Source organism: Meriones unguiculatus, chromosome 19, assembly GCF_030254825.1.
Source record: "Meriones unguiculatus strain TT.TT164.6M chromosome 19, Bangor_MerUng_6.1, whole genome shotgun sequence".
Classification (NCBI taxonomy): Eukaryota; Metazoa; Chordata; class Mammalia; order Rodentia; family Muridae; genus Meriones; species Meriones unguiculatus.
The window spans coordinates 41753767-41774081 of NC_083366.1; the positions used below are offsets into that span (position 1 = coordinate 41753767).

The 20315-nt window shown below is 44.9% G+C and overlaps 1 protein-coding gene across 4 annotated transcripts in view; it reads left to right on the plus strand.

Annotated features, from left to right (window-relative positions):
* Positions 1-20315, plus strand: part of Kiaa0319 (KIAA0319 ortholog) — a 59124-nt gene that overhangs the window by 28175 nt on the left and 10634 nt on the right. For all 4 annotated transcript variants that reach the window (XM_060373004.1, XM_021641409.2, XM_060373006.1 and 1 more), the window contains 9 exons: positions 1668-1800; positions 3112-3340; positions 6247-6370; positions 8043-8175; positions 8893-9041; positions 10071-10222; positions 11800-11938; positions 13340-13499; positions 18293-18435. In XM_060373004.1, coding sequence (XP_060228987.1) covers positions 1668-1800; positions 3112-3340; positions 6247-6370; positions 8043-8175; positions 8893-9041; positions 10071-10222; positions 11800-11938; positions 13340-13499; positions 18293-18435 — 1362 coding nt within the window. The remainder of the gene's footprint in view (positions 1-1667; positions 1801-3111; positions 3341-6246; positions 6371-8042; positions 8176-8892; positions 9042-10070; positions 10223-11799; positions 11939-13339; positions 13500-18292; positions 18436-20315) is intronic.

A 20315-nucleotide genomic window follows, 5' to 3' on the forward strand; every position in this document is an offset into this window, starting at 1 on the left:
TAGGTCAGATATTTGATTTGTAATTCAAATAATTACTAAAGATTCATGTAGCATTCATAATATTAGCAATTGAACAGAACCTTTAAATATGAGTGAGGTTGGCTTCAGTGAGAGTGGGCAGTATTTCGCTTACTAATTTTTTTCAGAGTTTACACTTTAAATAGAGTGTAACCTTGTGTGTCCATACAAATGAGGAGAGACTTTAAACACATCCAGTGTTTGACTGGGTTTAACAGTGTGATGTGCTCAGCTTTTATGTTCGTCCTGTCACAAAGTCAATCCCAGGTCCTGCTGAGAGTGAAAAGCCATGGCCGTCTTGGCTTGTTGCTCAGGAGTGTTCTATCTACTAGTTGCAGATGTAGACATCACAGTGATGTGACTGCTTGTATTTATTCAGTATTGTGTCCACATCCTCCACCCACCACAACATGAAAACACAGCACACTTGTTCATTTGCCTGCTGCCTCACTCAGCTCAGGCTGACACCACACTTGCTGTGTTCTTAAGGTTGATCCTGACCTTCTGATGCATTTTTGACCTTTTCCAAAGTGCCAGGGTTATTAGGAACCTGTGCCTCCATGCCAGGGTGGCAGAGAACCCTGTAAATGGAAATAATTGTATGGAAAATGGCCTCACAATTTTTAAATCTTCTGATTTAGCATAGCTTAGTTACAAAAGCCATACAGGATTACTAGCCAGCAACATAAACTTATTTTCCTAAATGAATCTGATGAAAAGCCAACTTCCTTCCAGGTATATATAAGTCTATGGTTCTACATGACACATTGTTGCTCTCTTTTATTATTTATTTGTTTATTTTTGTGATATGGAGATTGAACCTAGGGCTTTGTAGATGCTAGGCAAATACTCTGTCAGTGTGCTGTAACCCACAGCCCTGCTTTTTTTTTTGTATGTGAGACAAGGTCTCACTATGTAGCCCAGTCTGGCCTTGAACTTGTGATAGTCCTGCCTTAGTCCCCTGAATGCTGGTGAACTGCCATGCTAAGCTATGGGCCCCTTCCCCACTACTGGGGATCAAACCCAGGACTTCACACACATGATAGTGATGTACTGTATCACCAAGCTACAATCCCAGCCTTCTGTGTGTGTGTCTGTGTGTGCACACAACATGGCACACTTGTAGAGTTCAGAGGACAGCTTTTGGTAGTAAGTTCTCTCCTTCCACCTTTAGGCTCCCAACAATTAAGCTCAGGTCTTCATCCACAGTGACAGGTGCCTTTAACTGCTGAGCCATCTCAGTCCCACCCTGGCTTGCTCTTGAAAGTGGAAAAATTTTCATGCAAGGTACAGCCTTTCTCTGGACTTCCATTTAGGCGTTAATACAGTAAAGAAACCTGTTAGTTCAGATATGAAGCTGTCGGGAGCATGTCACCTGTCACCAAAGTGAGTAGGAGCTGGATTTCAAGGGGCTGCATTCTGTGCTCCAGCACCTGTCACTCTGCATCCTAAATATTCAGCAAGTTAGACCAGCCCTGCTCAAACCTATGCAAGCCTAAAAAAACATCGTGATGACAATTTAATATGTACCGTAGAGATCTGTGTGACTGCCTATACTAAACACATTACTAAGTATTCAGTAAGTTATAAAGCTTTTATCTCACTCTTCCTATAACTGGTTCTGGATTTTGTTTTCTTCGTCTTTGTAGAAAGTACAGATGATACTAAAATAGTGAAGTATCACTGGGAAAAAGTCGATGGGCCCTTCCTAGGAGAGGTGATTCTGGCTGATGCTCCACTCTTACGATTGTCGAATCTAGAGCCCGGTAACTACACTTTTAGGTAAGTGGGTTCCCGTCATTGTGTTTACCCAGGACTTCTCTTTTGACTATTTCTTTCTTTTTTTTTTTTTTTTTAAAGATTTATTTATTTATTATGTATACAATGTTGTGTTTTGCATGTACACCTGCACGCCAGAAGAGGGCGACAGATTCATTACAGATGGTTGTGAGCTGCCATGTGGTTGCTGGGAATTGAACTCAGGACCTCTGGAAGAGCAGCCAGTGCTCTTAACCTCTGAGCCATCTCTCCAGCCCCTGACTATTTCTTGAAACTGATGCTCTCTATAAAAATAAAAAGCAATATATCTCGAAGCAGGAGGAAATAAATTATTTCCCCTTCATCCATGACCTAAACAGGAGCACTCTGAACAGTGTGGTATTTAGATGCTTTTTCTATGCACATGCTACTTTGGGCTTTTTTCTTTTTTCCTAACTTTTGTTACAGTTCAGATGAAAGAGACCCCAGGGGTTTGGTTTGTGGAAAGCTGGAGCTGGAGCTTGCCCCCTCTCTGTTTTTCGGGATGTGTGAAAGGAGCCCAGAAGATGCAGATGGCGCTTGATACCCAGTTTACTCTGAGCTTGTTCTCTATTCATAGTTACACCCTTAACTCACAGAGAGCCCACTCGCTCCCTACCCCCACTAAGGGTAAACTGAGGTAGTGGAGATTGTGCTGTTCTTGGGACCACAGGAGGGATCATCTCAGTATAGGAACATCTGGGCAGGTTTTTTTTTTTTTTTTTTTTTTTTTCCTTTTTGGTGTGTATAAGTGTAACATTTTTGTGTATTTGAAAATGCTTAACCCTAACACGCTGTGCAAAGAGTGTCCTGGAAACGTGATTGTGGGAAATCCTCTAGAAATGAATTTAGGTATTGGGCTGCTTTGTAACCAGAATTCATAAGTCAGCAAGTGCTTAACAGAGAAGGCAGGAGAGGCTCCTGGTAACACTATTGCCAAGGGTTGTTGGAGAGGGATGCTTGGTGGTGCTATGGGGAGGGTGATCTTAGGATGAGTTGAGTGGTCTAGAGAAGCTTCTAGGTTGCCTGGAGGGAACACTTTCTCCACTTAGCATCTCAAAGAGTTCATGAAAGCTAAACCTTAATGTGAAAACATTTTATGACTCAAAAATAAAATGAATCTATGGCAACAGAAGCAAAAATTATTATCCTCTGACCTGTATGTTTTCTTGGCTCATTCTCAAGTTTCTGTTTTCATCTCTTCTGAAAATGGTTAGTCTGAGCATGCTAAGGTGACCATTTACTTTCAGCTGTGGCATAGTCTCTGCTGTAAAAGCTTTCTTCTCTCTTTTATAGGTTGACCATCACAGACACGGATGGCGCGATCAACTCCACCACTGCAACCCTCATCGTCCGTGGTCCTGTGGACTACCCACCTGTTGCCAGTGCAGGACCAAATCAGACCATAACCTTACCCCAAAACACCATCACTCTGAATGGAAACCAGAGCAGTGATGATCACCAGATTGTCCTCTATGAGTGGTCCCCAGGCCCTGGCGGTGAGAGCAAAGAGATGGTCATGCAGGCAAGTCCTCCATCCTGCCTGCATCTCTCTGTCTGTCTGTCTGTCTATCTATCTATCTATCATCCACTCATCTATCATCCTGGATTTAGAAAGGCTGTTAAATCAGAAAATCTATTTTCTAAATTTCTCAAACTATGAAATGAATGGAAGAGCATCGAACCTCGCAGATCTCCTCCGGGTTTACATTTCTTGCCTACATACACCCAGGAAAGTACAGAACAACAAATGGGCAGTCCATCCTATTGTTTTAACTAGGTCTTGAGGTCAGTTGGGGACAACTCTGGCTCAGTGTTTGTTAGAGCAATATCTTAGTCTTTGGAGAAACATTAGTCTTAACATCATTAGTTATTAGAAGTCATTAGTCTTAACGTCATTACCAGAAAAGCAGTTACTATTTTGTCTTCTCCGTTTACTGAAATCTCTACTTTCTTGTATACATCTAGCATCTAGTAGTTTCTCTTTAGGTGTTTTTGTGAATTTGTGTGTTTTTGCTAAGGATCAAACCAAGGCTTTGTGCATGTTAGACAAATGCCCTCCCACACAAACTACATACAGCTCCTGCCCAATATGCTCAAACTTTTAAGTGCATTTATCTAAAGACAAACTAACTTTGAAACCTTTGCTGTAGGTAAGCTGTCTCCTCACTTGACGTTACTCACCTTCCTATTACTGTAATTAATGGCCCAGATGGAGTATATTCTTGTCTTTGTCTCATTTCTATGACAAAACCTGAGAAAGACAACTTAAGAAAGTGTTTATTTGGGTTGTGTGGGCAGCATTTGCTACTTTGTGGATTATTTTTTTCTTCAACCCTTGTCTACCCTTTCAACTCCCTAACTCTATATAGGAGAGAAAAAAGGATAGATAGGAAAGGGGTGACATGACTAGACTACGTCCTGCTAATGAGGAGCATTTAGTTTCTTGGGGCAAGTTTGATCTTCACTGTCAGGATATCTAATTTCTTCTTCTTTGTGCATGAGTACGTAACAAACTGTGACCAACAGCAACCAACCAACAACTCACCCTGCCTCTCAGGGACCTAGCATTTATATGCCCTCTCATATTTTTAAAAAATATTTACTTATTTATTATGTATACAATATTTTGTCTGCATGTACACCTGTATGCCAGAAGAGAGTACCCAGATCTCATTACAGATAGTTGTGAGCCACAGTATGGTTGCTGGGAATTGAACTCAGGACCTCTGGAAGAGCAGACAGTGCTCTTAACCTTTGAGTCATCTCTCCAGCTCCCATAATTTTTTTTTTTTTTGAGACAGGTATTTTTGAGACAGGTTTCACTCTGACTCTGAGATCCTCCTGCCTCTGCCTCCTGAGTGCTGAGATCAAAGGTGTGCGCTGCCACCATCACTCAGTTTGCTTGCTTATTTATGTATGTATGTATTTATTTATTTATTTATTAAAATGGGGTCTCATGCAGCCCAGGCTCACTTTGAACTTGATTAAGGCATGTCTGACCTTAAACTCCCATCCTCCCACCTCTACCTGACCAGGCCTGGAATGGCAGCATAGACCAGCAGGCCTGGCTGACATTTTCACTTTAGTATCCGTGAATCACCCTCACTCTTTCAGACTAGCATTATGATGTTAGGCATTCCCCTGGAGGCGAGCGTCTAAATTGTTCTCATGGCTGGCCACTGCAAATGGTATCTGGTGAGCGTGCACATGTGGCAGGCCGTGCTCTCCGAGACACAGATACTGAGAAGCAGGTTTGCTTGGCGAAAGATGTGTTCCTGTAGCACCATAAGCAGATACCGCTGTTTCCCCCTCTAGAAGCTGTGGGTCCCCGGGGAATGGAGCCAATAAAAGAGGCGGACTAAGGTCTCACGCAGTAGCCAACTTTATTCAGAGCATCAGACAATTTATACTCTGAGGGTTAACAGGAATCACGAATAAGGCATACAATCACAAGGGCAAGCCACACGTGGCAAACAAGCCGCATGAGGCAAAAACAGGTTTGCCACGGAAGCATATAAACAAGTGCCCTGGGAGGAGCACGAGAGCGTAATTGAGGAACAGTTCTGTGCTCTTGAAGTTACTCTTGTCTTGGTTTCTTGGTCTTCTCTCACAAGCGCTCAGAAATCTCACATGACTTCATTCTAGGGCCCTGTTTTGACACTGTTGTATTCGCTTCCAGAGGTGGTATTAATTTACATTCCTTCAGTGATGTGAGGATACACACCACTAAACAATATCCCTATTCCTTTTTATATTTTCATTGATGAGCTAGGGTCTTTCTAAGTTATGCAGATTGGCTTTGAACTCACTCTGTATCCCTGGCAGGCTTTGAATTTGCCACCTTCTAGCTTCAGCTTCCCAACAGTCTTTGTTTCTGTTGCTGTGATAAAGACCATGAGTAAAAGGTAAAGTTGGGGAGGAAAAGTTTTATCTCACCTTGCAGGTTGCAATCCATTATCAAGATAAGTCAGGGCAGGAACTCAAGACAGGAACCTGGGAGGGAGCAGGAACTGCAGCAGAGGCCACTGAGGCACACTGCTTACTGGCTTGCCCCTTATGGCTAGCTCGGCCTACTTTTCTCACACCGAAAAGGAGGCGGCACTGCTCACAGTGGGCTGGGTTCTCTAAAATCTGTCATTAATCGAGAAAATACTTCCACAGCCTTGCCTGCAGGCCAGTCTGACAGAAGCGTTTTCTCAACTGCAGTTCCCTCTCCCCAGATGACCCTAGCTCATGTCAAGTTGAAAAAAAAAAAAAAATCCTAACTAGGACACCAGGTAGATGGCGTGATAGGCCTGCACCACTGCATCTCGCTTGTTTTCAAGCAGGATCTCTGCATTACGAAAGCAGAAGCCTTTGTCACGGCACCGTTTCCTCATGCTTCTTTAATGATGGTTTTTTTGTTGTCATTTTTTTGCTACTGTATAGGGAACGCAGACCCCTTACCTTCACTTGTCTGAGCTGCAGGAAGGAGAGTACACGTTTCGGCTGACGGTGACGGATTCCTCAGGACAGCAGTCCACTGCTTTGGTCGCCGTGACTGTCCAGGCTGGTAGGTGAGACACAAAGTTAGATTTAACCTCAGAGATGATAACTGGACTCTGGGCGTTCAGCTGTGTCTAACTCGGTGGTAGCCTCTTGACATTTCTGAGCTGGCAGGAAATGAGAGACATGAGAGCTGATGTGGCATAGGAAGCCAATTTTCCTTTGAGGTTCTGGAGCTTGTCGTGTGTCTCTAAACCATAGTACAAGATGAGGGTTCTCATCAGCACGCACATGTCTCTGGTTTGTCATACGGTAACTCCTATGCCTGCTGTACTCCCCTTGGGAGAGTTTTGGGGCATCTTGAGGAGACTGGCTGATTGTGTGGCCTGACATTCAGATGCAGCCAGACACTGGTGGTGGTGGGGTGGCCTAGGTTCTGCTCATTTCTTAGTCCTATAAAACCTTAGGTATTTGCCACACTGGCCTTCAGGAGACTCATGAGTAGCCAGCTAGACCATGCTTACAGTGGTCTTGGCTTCAAAACTTCCCTATAAAAGACTTTCTGTTCCCACAACCGTCACCCAGTGCGCTGATGATGGGAACAGTCTAACTGAAAGACAGCTAATTCAGTTTTTTCACTAACTGATTCAGCTAAGATGTTAAAGGTGCTCTGAGCCAGACTCTAGGGATGTAGAATTAAAGAAGATGAACCTGGCCTCTGCCCTTCCAGGGCTGGGGCAAGTGCATGTGAGGTACCAATAAGTGATTCCTCAGTAAGGAAGGTGCCCACAGAAAGAGTGCCCACAGAGCACTTTGGGCCATAAACAGCTTTTACTGGAGTCCCAGCTGCCATACTCATAGCAGATGAGGAGAAGGATGGGGAGTGGAGGGAAAGAAGAGAGGTATGAGAAAGAGGGGACCAGATTCCCAGAAGCCACAGGCTGGGTACACTAAGAACTAAAAATAGATAGATAGATAGATAGATAGATAGATAGATAGATAGATAGATAGATAGATAAAATAAAGTGTGACTGGAGTGAAAAAAGAGATAGAACCAGGCCTGTGGGGGCTAGGCCTGGAATGAGGGTTCCCACACAGAGAGAAGTTCCTCATGAGGGGCTTTGTAGATGTTTGCCCTCAGGAAATCAGGAAGCCACTGTGCTTACTGAGGACAGCAGGTAAAGACATTACATCCCCATGGTAATGGCTGTGGTTATGTGATGGTTGGCGAGGGCAGAAATAGTAGCTATTCATAAGAATAAAACCATGAGTTATGCTTTATTTCTTTTCCTTTCTTCCAACATCCAACCGAAATATTTTCCTTTTAAAAAAGATTTATGTATTTTTATGTGCATGGGTGTTTGATTTGCATGAATGTCTGTGAAGGTCAGAAGAAGGCTTTGGAACTGGAGTCTCAGACTTGTGAGCTGCTGTGTGGATAAGGAGAACTGAAGCCAGGTCTCTCCAGCCTACAACTGAAATATTTTCAGGGTTTGCTATTTAGCAAGTACTGTGCTAGGTGGTGGGGATCCAGAGATAAAATAGAACAAGCCTATGCAAACTGAGTTCCGTTTTCTCTTTTCTCCTTTCCCCTGCATTCCTTATTCCTCCTTCCCTTTCCTCTTTCCTCCTCCTCGACTTCCCTCCCTCCTTCTTTCTTCTCTCCTTCCCCCCTTCCTCCCCTTCCTGCTTCCCTTCCTCCCTCTCTTCTTTCCTCTCTTGAATGTCTGCAATTCTAGAAAGCAACCAGGCTCCAGTGGCGGTGGTGGGCCCCAATCAGGAGCTGCTCTTCCCTGTGCAGAGTACTACGCTGGACGGGAGCAGGAGCAGTGATGACCACGGCATTGTCTGCTACCACTGGGAGCACCTCAGGTAGTGAATCAGCCTAAGGCCGTGTCACTGATGGCTGACAGCACCCCTTCCCTGTAGGACTGCATAAAACAACAACTTGAGGGGCTGGAGAGATGGCTCCGAGGTTCAGAGCACTGTCTGCTCTTCCAGAGGTCCTGAGGTCAATTCCTAGCAACCACCTACACAACTGTCTGCACTGGGATCTGATGCCCTCTTCTGGCTTGCAGGTGTATGCAGATAGAGCACTCACAAACAACAACAGTAACTTGAGCTTCTTGGGGAGTCAAGATTTAAGCAAAGAGTAACTGGACCTTATTGATAAAAAATATTGTAGGCATGGTGGTGCGTGCTTGTAATTCTTGCACTTCGGAGGCTGAGGTAGGAAACTTGTGAGTTCAAGGCTAGCCCAAGCGACATTGTGAAACCCTATCTTAAAAGAATGAAAACAGAAAGCGAGCAGTTTCTAAGAGATCATTTCAGTGGCATCTCAACTGAAAAAGAAAAAAGAATGAAAACCCTTTTCCCAGAATCAAACACATTTTGTTTGAAACAGGCTTTAGCTTTGGCCCTCATGCCAAGCTAGAGAACATGTATGCACGTAAAGTTCTATGCATGTGAAGTTACCTTCGAACTTTGTAGAAGACCAGATGATTATGATTACTACAGTCAGAAGGAGAAGCCTTTGCTAGAGCACAGTTCTCACACCCCACCTTTTGTCTACACATCCCCCTTTTACAGAGGCCCCAGTGCAGTAGAGATGGAGAACGTGGACAAAGCCATAGCCACCGTCACCGGGCTTCAGGTGGGTACCTACCACTTCCAATTAACCGTGAGAGACCAGCAGGGCCTGAGCAGCGCATCCACCCTCACTGTGGCTGTGAAGAAGGGTGAGTGGACATGGTGACAGGACTTGAGCCTGCCCTGCCTTCCAGCCTCCCAAGGTTCCCAAGCCAGTTAACGATTACCCAGCAGTGATGGCATTTACTCCTGAGTTCACAGCTGCCTGAGCCCTGCCCAGAGGGCCAACCTTCTCCCTGACCTTGGCTTCCCTTAAGCGCTGTCTGGCTTGAGGGAGCATGTAGAGGAGGAAGACGTGAGCCAGCATTCTCTGCAGGGAAATGGTGTCGCCTTTTGTTTGCCAAGCGGTTCACTCTGCTGTGACCCTGGCCATGAAGGAGCCAGTTCTGGGTGGTGCTTTGCTTTCTTCTTTTTTGGAAACCCAAGAACAGAAATATGTTCAAGTTATATATATTTTTAAAGTAGGAGTTTAAAAGTTATTGCGTTTTTATTTATTGTATGTGTGGGAGTGTGCTTACCACAGTTTGTGCATGTGTGTGTGCGTGCATGCATGTGTGTGTGTGTGTGTGTGTGTGTGTGTGTGTGTGTGTGTGTGTAGGTCAGAGGACAACTTTCAAGGAATCAGTTCTCTCTGATTACCATGTGGGTCCATCAGCCTTGGTAACTAGCACCTTTACCCACTAAGCCATCTATCTAGCTGGCACCTAGTACCCCTCCCCTCTTTTAAGACAAGTTTTTGAACTTCTGATCCTCTTTCCTAATAGGATTATAAGCATTCAGCCTCATACTAGGCTTTATTCAGTGATGGAACCTGGACTGAGGGCTTCAAGAATGCTAGGCAAACATTCCACCACTGCATATCACCAGCCCTCTATATTAGTTTTTACTGTACAGTTTTCAGTAAAATTACTTGCTTTTGTTTGTCTTCCTACTGGACAAAGAGATGCTCAATGTCTATATCTGTATCTTATCTTGAAGGTATTTGGGGAAGGAAAATAATGCTTTGGGGTATCTAAACCTTGGCTGCAAGGTGGAGCAGCTGTGGATGTTTAATGACATGTAATCACTAGTGTTTTAAGTCAATTTCTTTGCTTTTGTTTTTACTATGTCTGACTTAGAAAATAATAGCCCTCCCAGAGCCCGGGCTGGTGGCAGACATGTTCTTAGACTTCCCAATAATTCCATTACTTTGGATGGTTCAAGGTCTACCGATGACCGAGGCATTGTGTCCTATCTGTGGATCCGGGATGGCCAGAGTCCAGCCGCTGGAGTGAGTACTTGAAGGGCGGTGCCCCTCAGCTGTGCGCCCTGCATCCAGATTAGTCAGTAACCTCTGCCGTGACAAAAGACCACATGGGGGATGACTTGCTCAGAAAATTATTTTCTCATAGTTCTGGAGACTGGAAAACCAAGCTGCCATCCATTTCACCTTTGGTGAGGGATCTCCCGGATGGCCACCTACCTACTACGTCTTCATGTGGCAGGGTGAGAAAGGAGGAAAGAGATGGGGGGAGCTGCTCTCACGTCTCTTTTATAAGAACACCAAGCCTGTGGGTCAGACCCCACCACTATAACCTCATTTAACTTTAATCACCTCCTTCTAAGTTCTTACTTTGGGCCACATTGCAGATTAGGACTTGAACATCTGCTCTCTCTCTTACTGTGTCATCTCCCAGATAAGATTTGTGGGCCTCTGGCTTTGCATATTCTGAGGGCTGCTGTTAGGTTTATGCAAAGCTGAAGTCTGTCCTGGTCTGACCTTGGATAGGATAGGAAATCATGCAGCTGTGTCCCACTCATGGCACTCAGGCCCCTTGTATCCCACAACAGCTATAAATGCAGCCCAACACATCTGTAGATGACAACATCAGGTCACAATGTCAAAAGGTTGCCACCATGAGGGACATGGGAAGGCAAGCTTCACAGCGGGAGCCCTTCTACTCTTCAGCTTCCTATTTTAGTCTTCCTCCATGTATCATGTATGTCAGATGCATGAAGATTCCTGTTTCCACTTCACAGGAGTGGAGAGTAAATACAGAGATGGAAAGTGACTTGGCCAATGCCAAGGAGCTCAGCCTTAAACCAAACAAACCCAGACTTTCAGCTTTTGGAAGCCATAGGATGACTCTGCCTCATAGATTATAAATTTCCATATATATCCCCTTTATCCATTGCTAAGGACTTGAGATCTACAGGAGCACTCTTGTAAATATCATGGGGAGGGGACTGGAAACGCCTTGTATGTTCTAAAGCACTCCTAGAATGGATTCTGTTCAGCTAGATGGTAGATTAGCTTCTAAATATAATTGCAGTGTGTCTCAGTTTGGTTTCCTGACTTTTCATTGCCCTCCGCTCTAGACAACAAGTACAGACAGAGTCCAAAAATTCTTTCCTCACTGTTTGGAGCTATGGGCCCATAGAATGAGTGATCTGATAACCAAGGCCCTGGGGTCACTTGAGAAGGTGATATGATTTGCTATGAGGGGGAACCTGAGGTGAGAGCATTATAAAGCTATACTACACAATGCCACCATGAAACTGCATGTTTTGCCCTGAGGCTTTCAACCTAAGCTCACCAGTCTCCCTCTATTGATTAATCATCTAGTAGTTCCTGGAAAATTCAGTTTACCACATCTTGGGTGGAGCCCTTAAACCCCTGGTGTTCCCCATAAAGAGGAGCTGAGGAGTCAGAACCTCAGCCCTGCCTCTTCCCCCCTCCCCTTTCTTCCAGCCATCTAAGTTATAAACACCTGGAAGCAAGGAGCTCAGAGCGTTGAGCTCCACAAAGGCTCAGAAACTGGGCACAAGACTGACAGCTGCCCTGTGGCCCATCCTTTTGCTTCTCAGGACGTCGTCGGAGGCTCTGACAGCAGGGCGGCTCTGCAGCTCACCAATCTGGTGGAGGGAGTTTACTCTTTCCACTTGCGAGTCACCGACAGTCAGGGGGCCTCGGACTCAGACACGGCCACGGTGGAGGTGCTGCCAGGTGTGTGCTGAGCTGACGTCACTGCAGTAGCAGGCCGCCTGTTTCTAGCTTCTGCTCCTGGACAGCCTCAGTTTACTAGTTTTCTTTTTAATTAAAAAACAAAAAAGTGTGTGCTTCTGTCTGAGTGTGATTTTGTGCACATAAATGTGGTGTCCTCGGAGGCCAGAAGAGGGCGTGAGATCCTCTAGAATGCGAGTTGTAGTTATAAACCATTGGGTGTGGGGTGCTGGGAATTGAACTTAGGTTCTCTGGAAGAGCAATGTGGGCCCTTAACCACAGAGCCATCTCTGGGGCCCGCTCTAGGATTTTTCTATACTTTCTTTTATACCACCAAGCAGATCCCAACTTGTACCTCATCGGTGAGAATTATATATGGCAGATAGACTATGCCTTCCTGATTTAACATGAAGTGAACATGGTCAGAAGACAGCCTCAGTAGGGTGAGCACAGTGATGCTGAGTGTAATCTGGACTAGGTAGCACCCACGAGCAGGAGGCCAGTGCTCTCAGGTTCTGAGGAGTGGGTGAGGTGCCAGGTTTCAAAGTACAGAAAAGGTACAGGTGGTTATCTTTGGAGGGAAGAACTACTAGATAACAAAGTGGAATAAAATTGGAAAGAATATTGCAGAGTGACTGCTGTGGTGTCCAGTCCTCCTTTCCTCCCTCTTTCCCTCTCTTTTCTTTCCTTCTTTCTTTTTTCTTTCTTTCTTTCCTTCTTTCTTTCTCTCTTTCTTTCCTTCTTTTTATAATTTTTTCAATTTTATTTTTATTTTTATGTGCATTAGTATTTTGCCTGCATCTATATCTGTGTGAAGGTTTCAGATCTTAGAATGACAGTTATGAGCTGCCATGTGGGTGCTGGGAATTGAACCAAGATCCTCTTGAAGAGCAGTCAGTATTCTTAACCACTGAGCCATTTCTCCAGCACCTCTTTCTTTCTCTTCTCTTTCTCTCTCTCTCTCTCTCTCTCTCTCTCATTCACTCTCTCTTGCTCTCAATAGTTTCATGTGATCCAGGTTAGCCTTGAACTCACTGTATCAAGGATGACTGAATTTTTAATCCTCATGCCCCCACAGCCCCCAAGTGCTGCTATTGTAGGAGTGTGCACCCACCTCTTTGCTACTTAGAATGATCTGAGTCCTTAAAGCTAAATATAAAAGATAAATATATTTATAAATATATAAATATAAAAGATATGCAACAGTTCTTTCAAAAATTTACTTGCTTATTTTTGACCTTACTTTTGCTGTGCTGGGCATGGAACCCAGGGTCTGTGGGTACGGGGCCAGCACCCTTTCCCGAGCCACATGGCCAGTCTCGCTTTGAACCCTTCCACAGACCCTGCCACTTACCTTGTCAAGCCTGTGAGCGCCTGTGAAAATCTTGTGTTCTCTCTCCTTAGACCCCAAGAAGGATGGCCTAGTGGAACTGATCCTGCAGGTTGGTGTTGAGCAGCTGACAGAGCAGCAGAAGGAAACCTTAGTGAGGCAGCTGGCTGCACTTCTCAATGTGCTAGACTCGGATGTGAAGGTGTTGAAGATCCAGGCTCACACGGATGTCAGGTACGAGGCCGCATGCCCAGCACGTGGTGGCACTCGGGCGTCACACGTGATACCTACCCAGCACGGGGCCTCACTCAGGTGCCAGGCTTGCTGCAGGCCTGCTCCGCTCTCTCCCAGGCCATTCTCCTCCTTGCTTTCTGCCTTGTTCACTTTTTATCGTATTCATATTCCTCAATTGTTTTCCTTCAAGTCATTCTAGGCCCTTCTCTCGGGTCCTGGTAAAGGCTGGTTGGCTGAGTGTGTTCTGAATGAAACACTTAGGGCACCTCAAAGGGAGATGATATTGTATCCTGGGCTTGTGAAGAAGCTGTTCTGACACTCCTCTGTGTAGAGAGACGGCTCAGCACCACTCGCTGTCTTAAAGAGTCTATGTAGCCTGTCACTGCCACCAGATTTTTGTATTTAACTGAGTTTTGTTTTTAAAGCCCACCAAACCAGCATTAGCATAGGACAGGAAAATAGAAGGAACAAGGTGATTAACATCCACCATTGCCAGGAAGTACATTTCGTAGCTCTTGTTGGCTCCTCTGTCTGGGTTGGTTTTCCAGAGAAGTGAAATTTACTTAGAAAAGTGACTAATGAAAATGTGTTCTAATTAACTAATTATGGTGCTGTAGATGGAAGCCAGGACCTTGTGCATGGTAAGTATCCTACTATTGAGATCACTCAGCAATTAAGAATATATACTACACCCTTTCAGAGAACGAGTGTTTTCCAGTACCCATATTGGGCAGCTTACAACCTCTTAAACCTCCAGATTCAGGGATGCCAAAGGCCTCTTTTGACTTCCATGGAAACATGCACTCACACCACCCCCAACATATCCACATAGTTGAAAATATAAATAAAATCTTAAAAATAAAAGAAAGATACATATAGTCATGTCAGTAGCTATAGAAGAAGATTTTGATAAAGTTTAGCATCTCTTCACGATGAAAATATTTTGGGTTTAGATAGATGCTTTTCTGGGGCATGGAGCAAGTGTTAAACAATACTGAAATCATGGTTAGTGCTTATTTTAAGTTCTTGAGCTTGGGTTGTTGGGAACAGTTTGTACCAGACATTGGGCTATCACAAGCTGTGGTGGTTTGAGCAGGAACGGCCCTCATAGACTCATGTGTTTGAATATTTGATCCATAGGAAGTGGCACTATTAGGAGATGTGGCCTTGTTGGAGAAAGTATGTCACTGTGGCATTTAGGTCTCATATGCTTAATCCAGGCCCAGCATGGCATTGTCTCTTCCTGCTGCCTGCAGATCCAGATGTAGAACTCCAGATCCTTCTCCAGAACCATGTCTGCCTGCATGTCACTATGCTTCAGGGCATGATGATAATGGACAAAAACCTCTGAACTGTAAGCCATCTCAATTAAATGTTTTCCTTTATAAGAGTTGCTGTGGTCATGATGACTCTTCACAGCAGTCAACCCTAATCCCAGGTAGCTCATCATTTTCTACTTTTTGACCGCAGGTGCAGCAGCTGCCCTAAGCTCTTGCTACCAGGACTTCCTCAAGCCATAAGCCCAAACAAACCCATTCACCCTTAAGGTTTCAGGAAAAAAAAAAAAGCCAGAACTCTATTAGGACCTGGGATAGGGCCCATTTATGTGACTTTTCCCCCCAGAATCTAGTTCAATTCTGCCCATGTCCTAAAATCTTGAATGAAGTTGAATTTATAGCTAACAGATTAGTTTGTTAGGAAGAGGGGATTTGATGACGATAGAGTATTCAAGCTGACGCCGGGTAGTCTGGTCTCAACATGCACGTGCATGCCTGCACAAACGCCTGCCCACGCACAACTGAATACCCCTCACGGGCACACACACGAGGGAGAGACGTACAGGGAGAGACGTGAGAAGAGTGCCAGGTAATAACGAGGCACAGGCAGTACTGACGCATCTGTAAGCCCAGCGTCCGGGAGCACCACGGAGGCCGAGAGAAAGGCGTGCCGCGCACCTTCCCACAGAGCACCGGAGAGCAGGGCACTGCGCACACTTTGACTGGGGGCTTTGGCTGACCAGAACCTTGAGACAAGCGATTGCTGTCTTCAGTGACTAAGTTGTGGAACTTGTTTGCCGTAGTCCTGGGAAACTCACACAGGCCCGAGATTGTGTTTCTGTAGAGAAGTTGTAGGGGTGCCATTCAGTTCACCATCCATAGTGTTTAAGGAAATGCCGAGCAAAACCCCTCCCAGGGCTTAAAGATGGCTTAGGAAGGCGGGGCTGCTGCCACCAAGCCTGAAGACCTGAGTTCAACCATTAGGACTGACATAGTAGAGGAGAAAACTAATTCCCATAAGTTGTCCTCTGATCCACAGCACATGTACGCATCCGCACACGCATGCACTGATCTTTTCAAGCCTGTTTATTGCCTGCCGGTAAGATAGCTATAATCTAAAGGTCAGGCTACGGCAACTGTTTGGAGCACTGTGTGTTGCTGGCACAGATATAAAATGGAACAGCCACTGTAAAAAAAAGTTAGCTATAGAATGTTAACTATGTAATTGAGGGGACTATAAACCTCACATTTCCATTAAAAAATATCTGTGGGTATTCACAGCACAGATTCATGATAGCCAGAGTGTAAACAACCTAAATGACCATCATCAGATAGAAGTGATATATGGCAAGTGGAGAATTAGCTCTGTTGGTAAGGGTTCTACCATGCAAGCGTGAAGACCTGAGTCTGATCCAGATCTCAAGTAAGAATCTGGACAAAGGGCCAGCAAAACGGCTCAGCAAGGAAAGGCACCTGCCACTGGGCCTGATGGCCTGAGTTTAACTCCCGGGTACCACATGTCCTCTGACCTCCATGTGTCTAACCCCCACTCCCACACAGTCAAATAAATGTAAGGAGGAAAAACTGGGCAGGGTGGTGGCTGCAGTAATTGTTGGCCTTTCTGCTCTGATGGAATGGCGTCCTTTGACTCAGGAGCCCGGGAACACAAAGCTCTGAGAGGAGGCCTCCTTGACAAAGGTGTTACAGCTCCTGGGGGAGGGTATCTCCAGTTGGCCTGAGTAGTTCAAGAGCCTCAGCCCTGTCCCCCGTCTTTGCTTCTTCTTCTTCTCTTCTGGGATTCTTCCAGTGAAAGTCACACCAGGGAGCAAATCTCACAAAAGAGATTTATTGGGAAGGTAAAGGGTGTGGAGGGACAAACTCAAAGGTTGGCTTCCCCTGCTCCTAGCAGAGAACAGCAGGGAACTGAGAAGACATAGCGTTTTTATAGGATTTCCTAGGAGATGGAGCTAGGGCAGAGATTTCCGAGGCGAGGATTGGTGAGATTTCAAGTCTTGGGCTCGGAGGAGCACAGGGATTGGTGGGTTTTCCTGTTCAGTGATTGGTCAGTTTTTCTGCTGCGGGATTGGTGGGTTCCTGTGGGTTGCTCAGGGATTGGTGACTTTTTATCCAGTTATTTCACTCAAAATCAGCGTAATCTGGGAAGGGTCCTATTGAGGGGCTAGAGATGACCTTGACAACAGTTAAAAGAGGCTGTTAAAACTAAGAGGCCTTGGGGAGGAACGTGACTGCTGGCCACTTTCCTGCCTTGAGGGTTTACAAAGTATGCAAAGTTTACAAAGTATACAGTTTACAAAGGGAGTCCACTGCAAACCTGCCACTTCAGTTGGCATTAACAGCCAACTGTAGTAACTCTCCTGTAGTGATGAAATACGATGACCAAAAGAGCAATTTATGGAAGACAGGGTCTATTTTGGGCTTTCCATTTTGGAGGGCTAAGACTCCATCATGCCAGAGGCATGGCAGCGAGCAGCAGGCCTGATGGAAGCTAAGAAATCACATCTTCAACCACAAATATAAAGTTAGGATGACCGGAAGTGGAGTAGGCTATAATTCTCACAGCCTGCTCTCAGTAATGTACTTTTTCCAGGAAGGCTGAACCACTTAGAAACCCAAACAGCATTACCAACTGGGACCACTGTGTTCAAATACTTGAGCCTATGGGGAGATTTTTTTTTCTCTGTGTTTTGAAACAGGGTTTCTCTGTGTAGCCCTGGCTGTCCTGGGCCTGCTTTGTAGATCAGGCTGGCATCAAACTCACAGTGATCTGCCTGCCCCCAACTCCCTGCATGCTGGAATTACAGATGTGTGCCATCACCACCCCACCCCACCCCCCAAACTTCAAGGAACATTCTTATTTAACCTACAGTGGCGGTTGAATGTGGTGGTGGGGATGGGGGGGAAGGTTTGGGGAAGGATCCTTGGGGCTCAGTGGTCATCCAGCCTTGCTCAATCAATGAGCCCCAGGGCTCCAGTGAAACCTGTCTCAGGCTCTGTCAAGATGGCTCAGGAGTTAAGAGAACTGGCTGCCTTTCAGAAGACATGGGTTTTTTCCCCCAGCACCCACATGGCAATTCACAACTCTCTGTAACTCCGTTCCTAGAGAATCTGATGCCCTCTTCTGGCCTCTGTAGGCACTAGGCACACAAGTGGTACACAGATATACATGTAGCCACACACATAAAATAAATGCATAAACAAACAAGTAATCCCCCACCGCTTTTAAAAAGAAAGATGCTGTTTCATTCTGAGGAAGGACACTCAAAGTTGATCTTTGACCTCCATGTGTACACCCAAATACAAACAAATCATACAAATTACTTAAACACACACAGAAATATATGCACATCCAATGCAATATTATTTGGCAATATAAATGAATTTTATCACAGAGCTGTAGTGGTCTCCTTTACAAACTGCACAGGTTAGATGGCTGAGGTGAAACCATGCTGGCCACTGTCCAATGATGTGACTGTGGTCTCTCTGTGTCTTCTGCAGCACTGTGATTGTATTTTACGTACAGAGCAGGCCACCGTTCAAGGTTCTCAGAGCTGCTGATGTGGCCCGGAATCTGCACAAGCGGCTTTCAAAGGAGAAGGCAGCCTTCCTGCTTTTCAAGGTCTTGAGGATAGACACAGCAGGTACATGGAGATGTTATAATAAAAAAGTCAGACTTGCCAATCATGGATGAGTTTTACAGGCACAACATGGACACCGTTGTAGTTTCAATGTAAAATCTCCCCCCAGCTGATGGCACTGTATGGAATATTGTGGAACTTTTAGGAATGGAGTCTTGCTAGAAGAGGTGGACTCTGGGGGAAGGTCTTGGGATTCTCTAGCCACCTCACCCTCCAGTCAACACTCCCTGCTTCATCACTGTGGAGCCATGTGATCATCTGCCTTTCAGACCTATGGCCACTCCTCTACCATGAAGTACTGTATCTCTTTGAACTCTGAGTCCTTCCCCTTTTAAATTCAGGAATCTGGCCACAGAAACAGGAAAGGCTTCTAAGGGAGGTGTTCTCTTTCCAACCACTAGAGACTCTGAAATTGTTTCTCTGGAAGGTTTTCTGTGGCACATTTACCAACTACTCTTGTCTTGAAAGAAATAGGAGAGCAGTAGTGTCATACATCGTTTCAAAGAATTTTTCTGCCAATTTAAAATAGCTTACAGGTGTCTTCCAATTGTAACCACATTTTTTTTTAGCACTGCTTGTTCCTTCAGAACATCAGACTGGTTCATAGATCCATGGTTCCTGTCCTCATCTCATGAGTAAATGTTAATGGACATAGTCATCTCAATAAGTTTCTGGAATATAACACTTTGCACAAATTTAATTTGTTTCAGATACGTGTTTGTCTACAATTGACATTCTCATTCATAACGTGGAGTAACAAAACAATTTTGTTCAAAGTAAAGTATTTTGTTTTTCTAGAGCCCAGAGCAGTGATTTATTTATTGTGGAAATTTTCAGAGTTGGTAGTACATGCCTTTAATCACAGCACTCAGGAGCAGAGGCAGGCAGATCTCTGAGTTCAAGGCCAACCTGGTCTACAGAGTGAGTTCCCGGGAAGCCAGAGCTATACAGAGAAACCCTGTCCTGGAAAAAACAAAATGAATTCTGAAAGGGACAAAGAAGAAAACAGTCTTATAGTTTGTAGAATTTAGAATTCCTGTCCTCCAAATATAACTTTTGTCACTATTCTGTTGTATTTCTTCCAAGCTGCTCCATCTTTAGGAAAAATAATATGGTCATGATGATTTGATAAGTTTTTAGTATACGTGTGTGTGTGTGTGTGTGTGTGTGTGTGTGTGTGTGTGTGGTGTGTTTCTGGGTACTTAATCTAGTGTCTTACACAAGTTAGGCAAAGTGCTCTACTACTGAATTACAGCACAGCTCTTGCCCAGTATCTTTAGACTTTAAATCATACCATTATTATTTCCTCAAATCCTTTAAAACTTCTCCATGAGACATTCCTGGCTGCCTGATCTCCCTCCCCGGATGTGTTCTGTAATCACGCGACTATTCTACCTGTGGACTGTAGGAATGACTTTCAATAGTGCTCCAATAAAGACAAACTGCTGTGCACACACAATTGTTTGAATTGCATGTGTTCCTAGAGGATATTATTGTGATAAATGCTAAGGCCCTTCCTATGATCTAGATTGGCTTTTCCCTACATTTGCTTCCTGATGTTCTTGTAAACGGTGAGATTTTAAGCTCCTGTTGGGGTGGTAACAGTGAGGGAGGGCTGAGACAGGGTGGCCTGATGCTTTCTGTGTAGCCAAGACTAGCCTCAAACCTGCTGAGATCTTCCTGCTTCAGCCTCCTGAGTGCTAGGATCTTAGGTATGTGCTGCCATGCTTGGCTCATAAGATCTGTTTCTTTTGTTTTATTTGAGGCAAGGCTTCTCTCTGTAGCCTTGGCTGTCTTGGAACCCACTTTGTAGACTAGGCTGGACCAAAACTCAGAGATCCAACTGCCTCTGTCTCCCAAGTGCTGGGATTAAGAGTATGCAT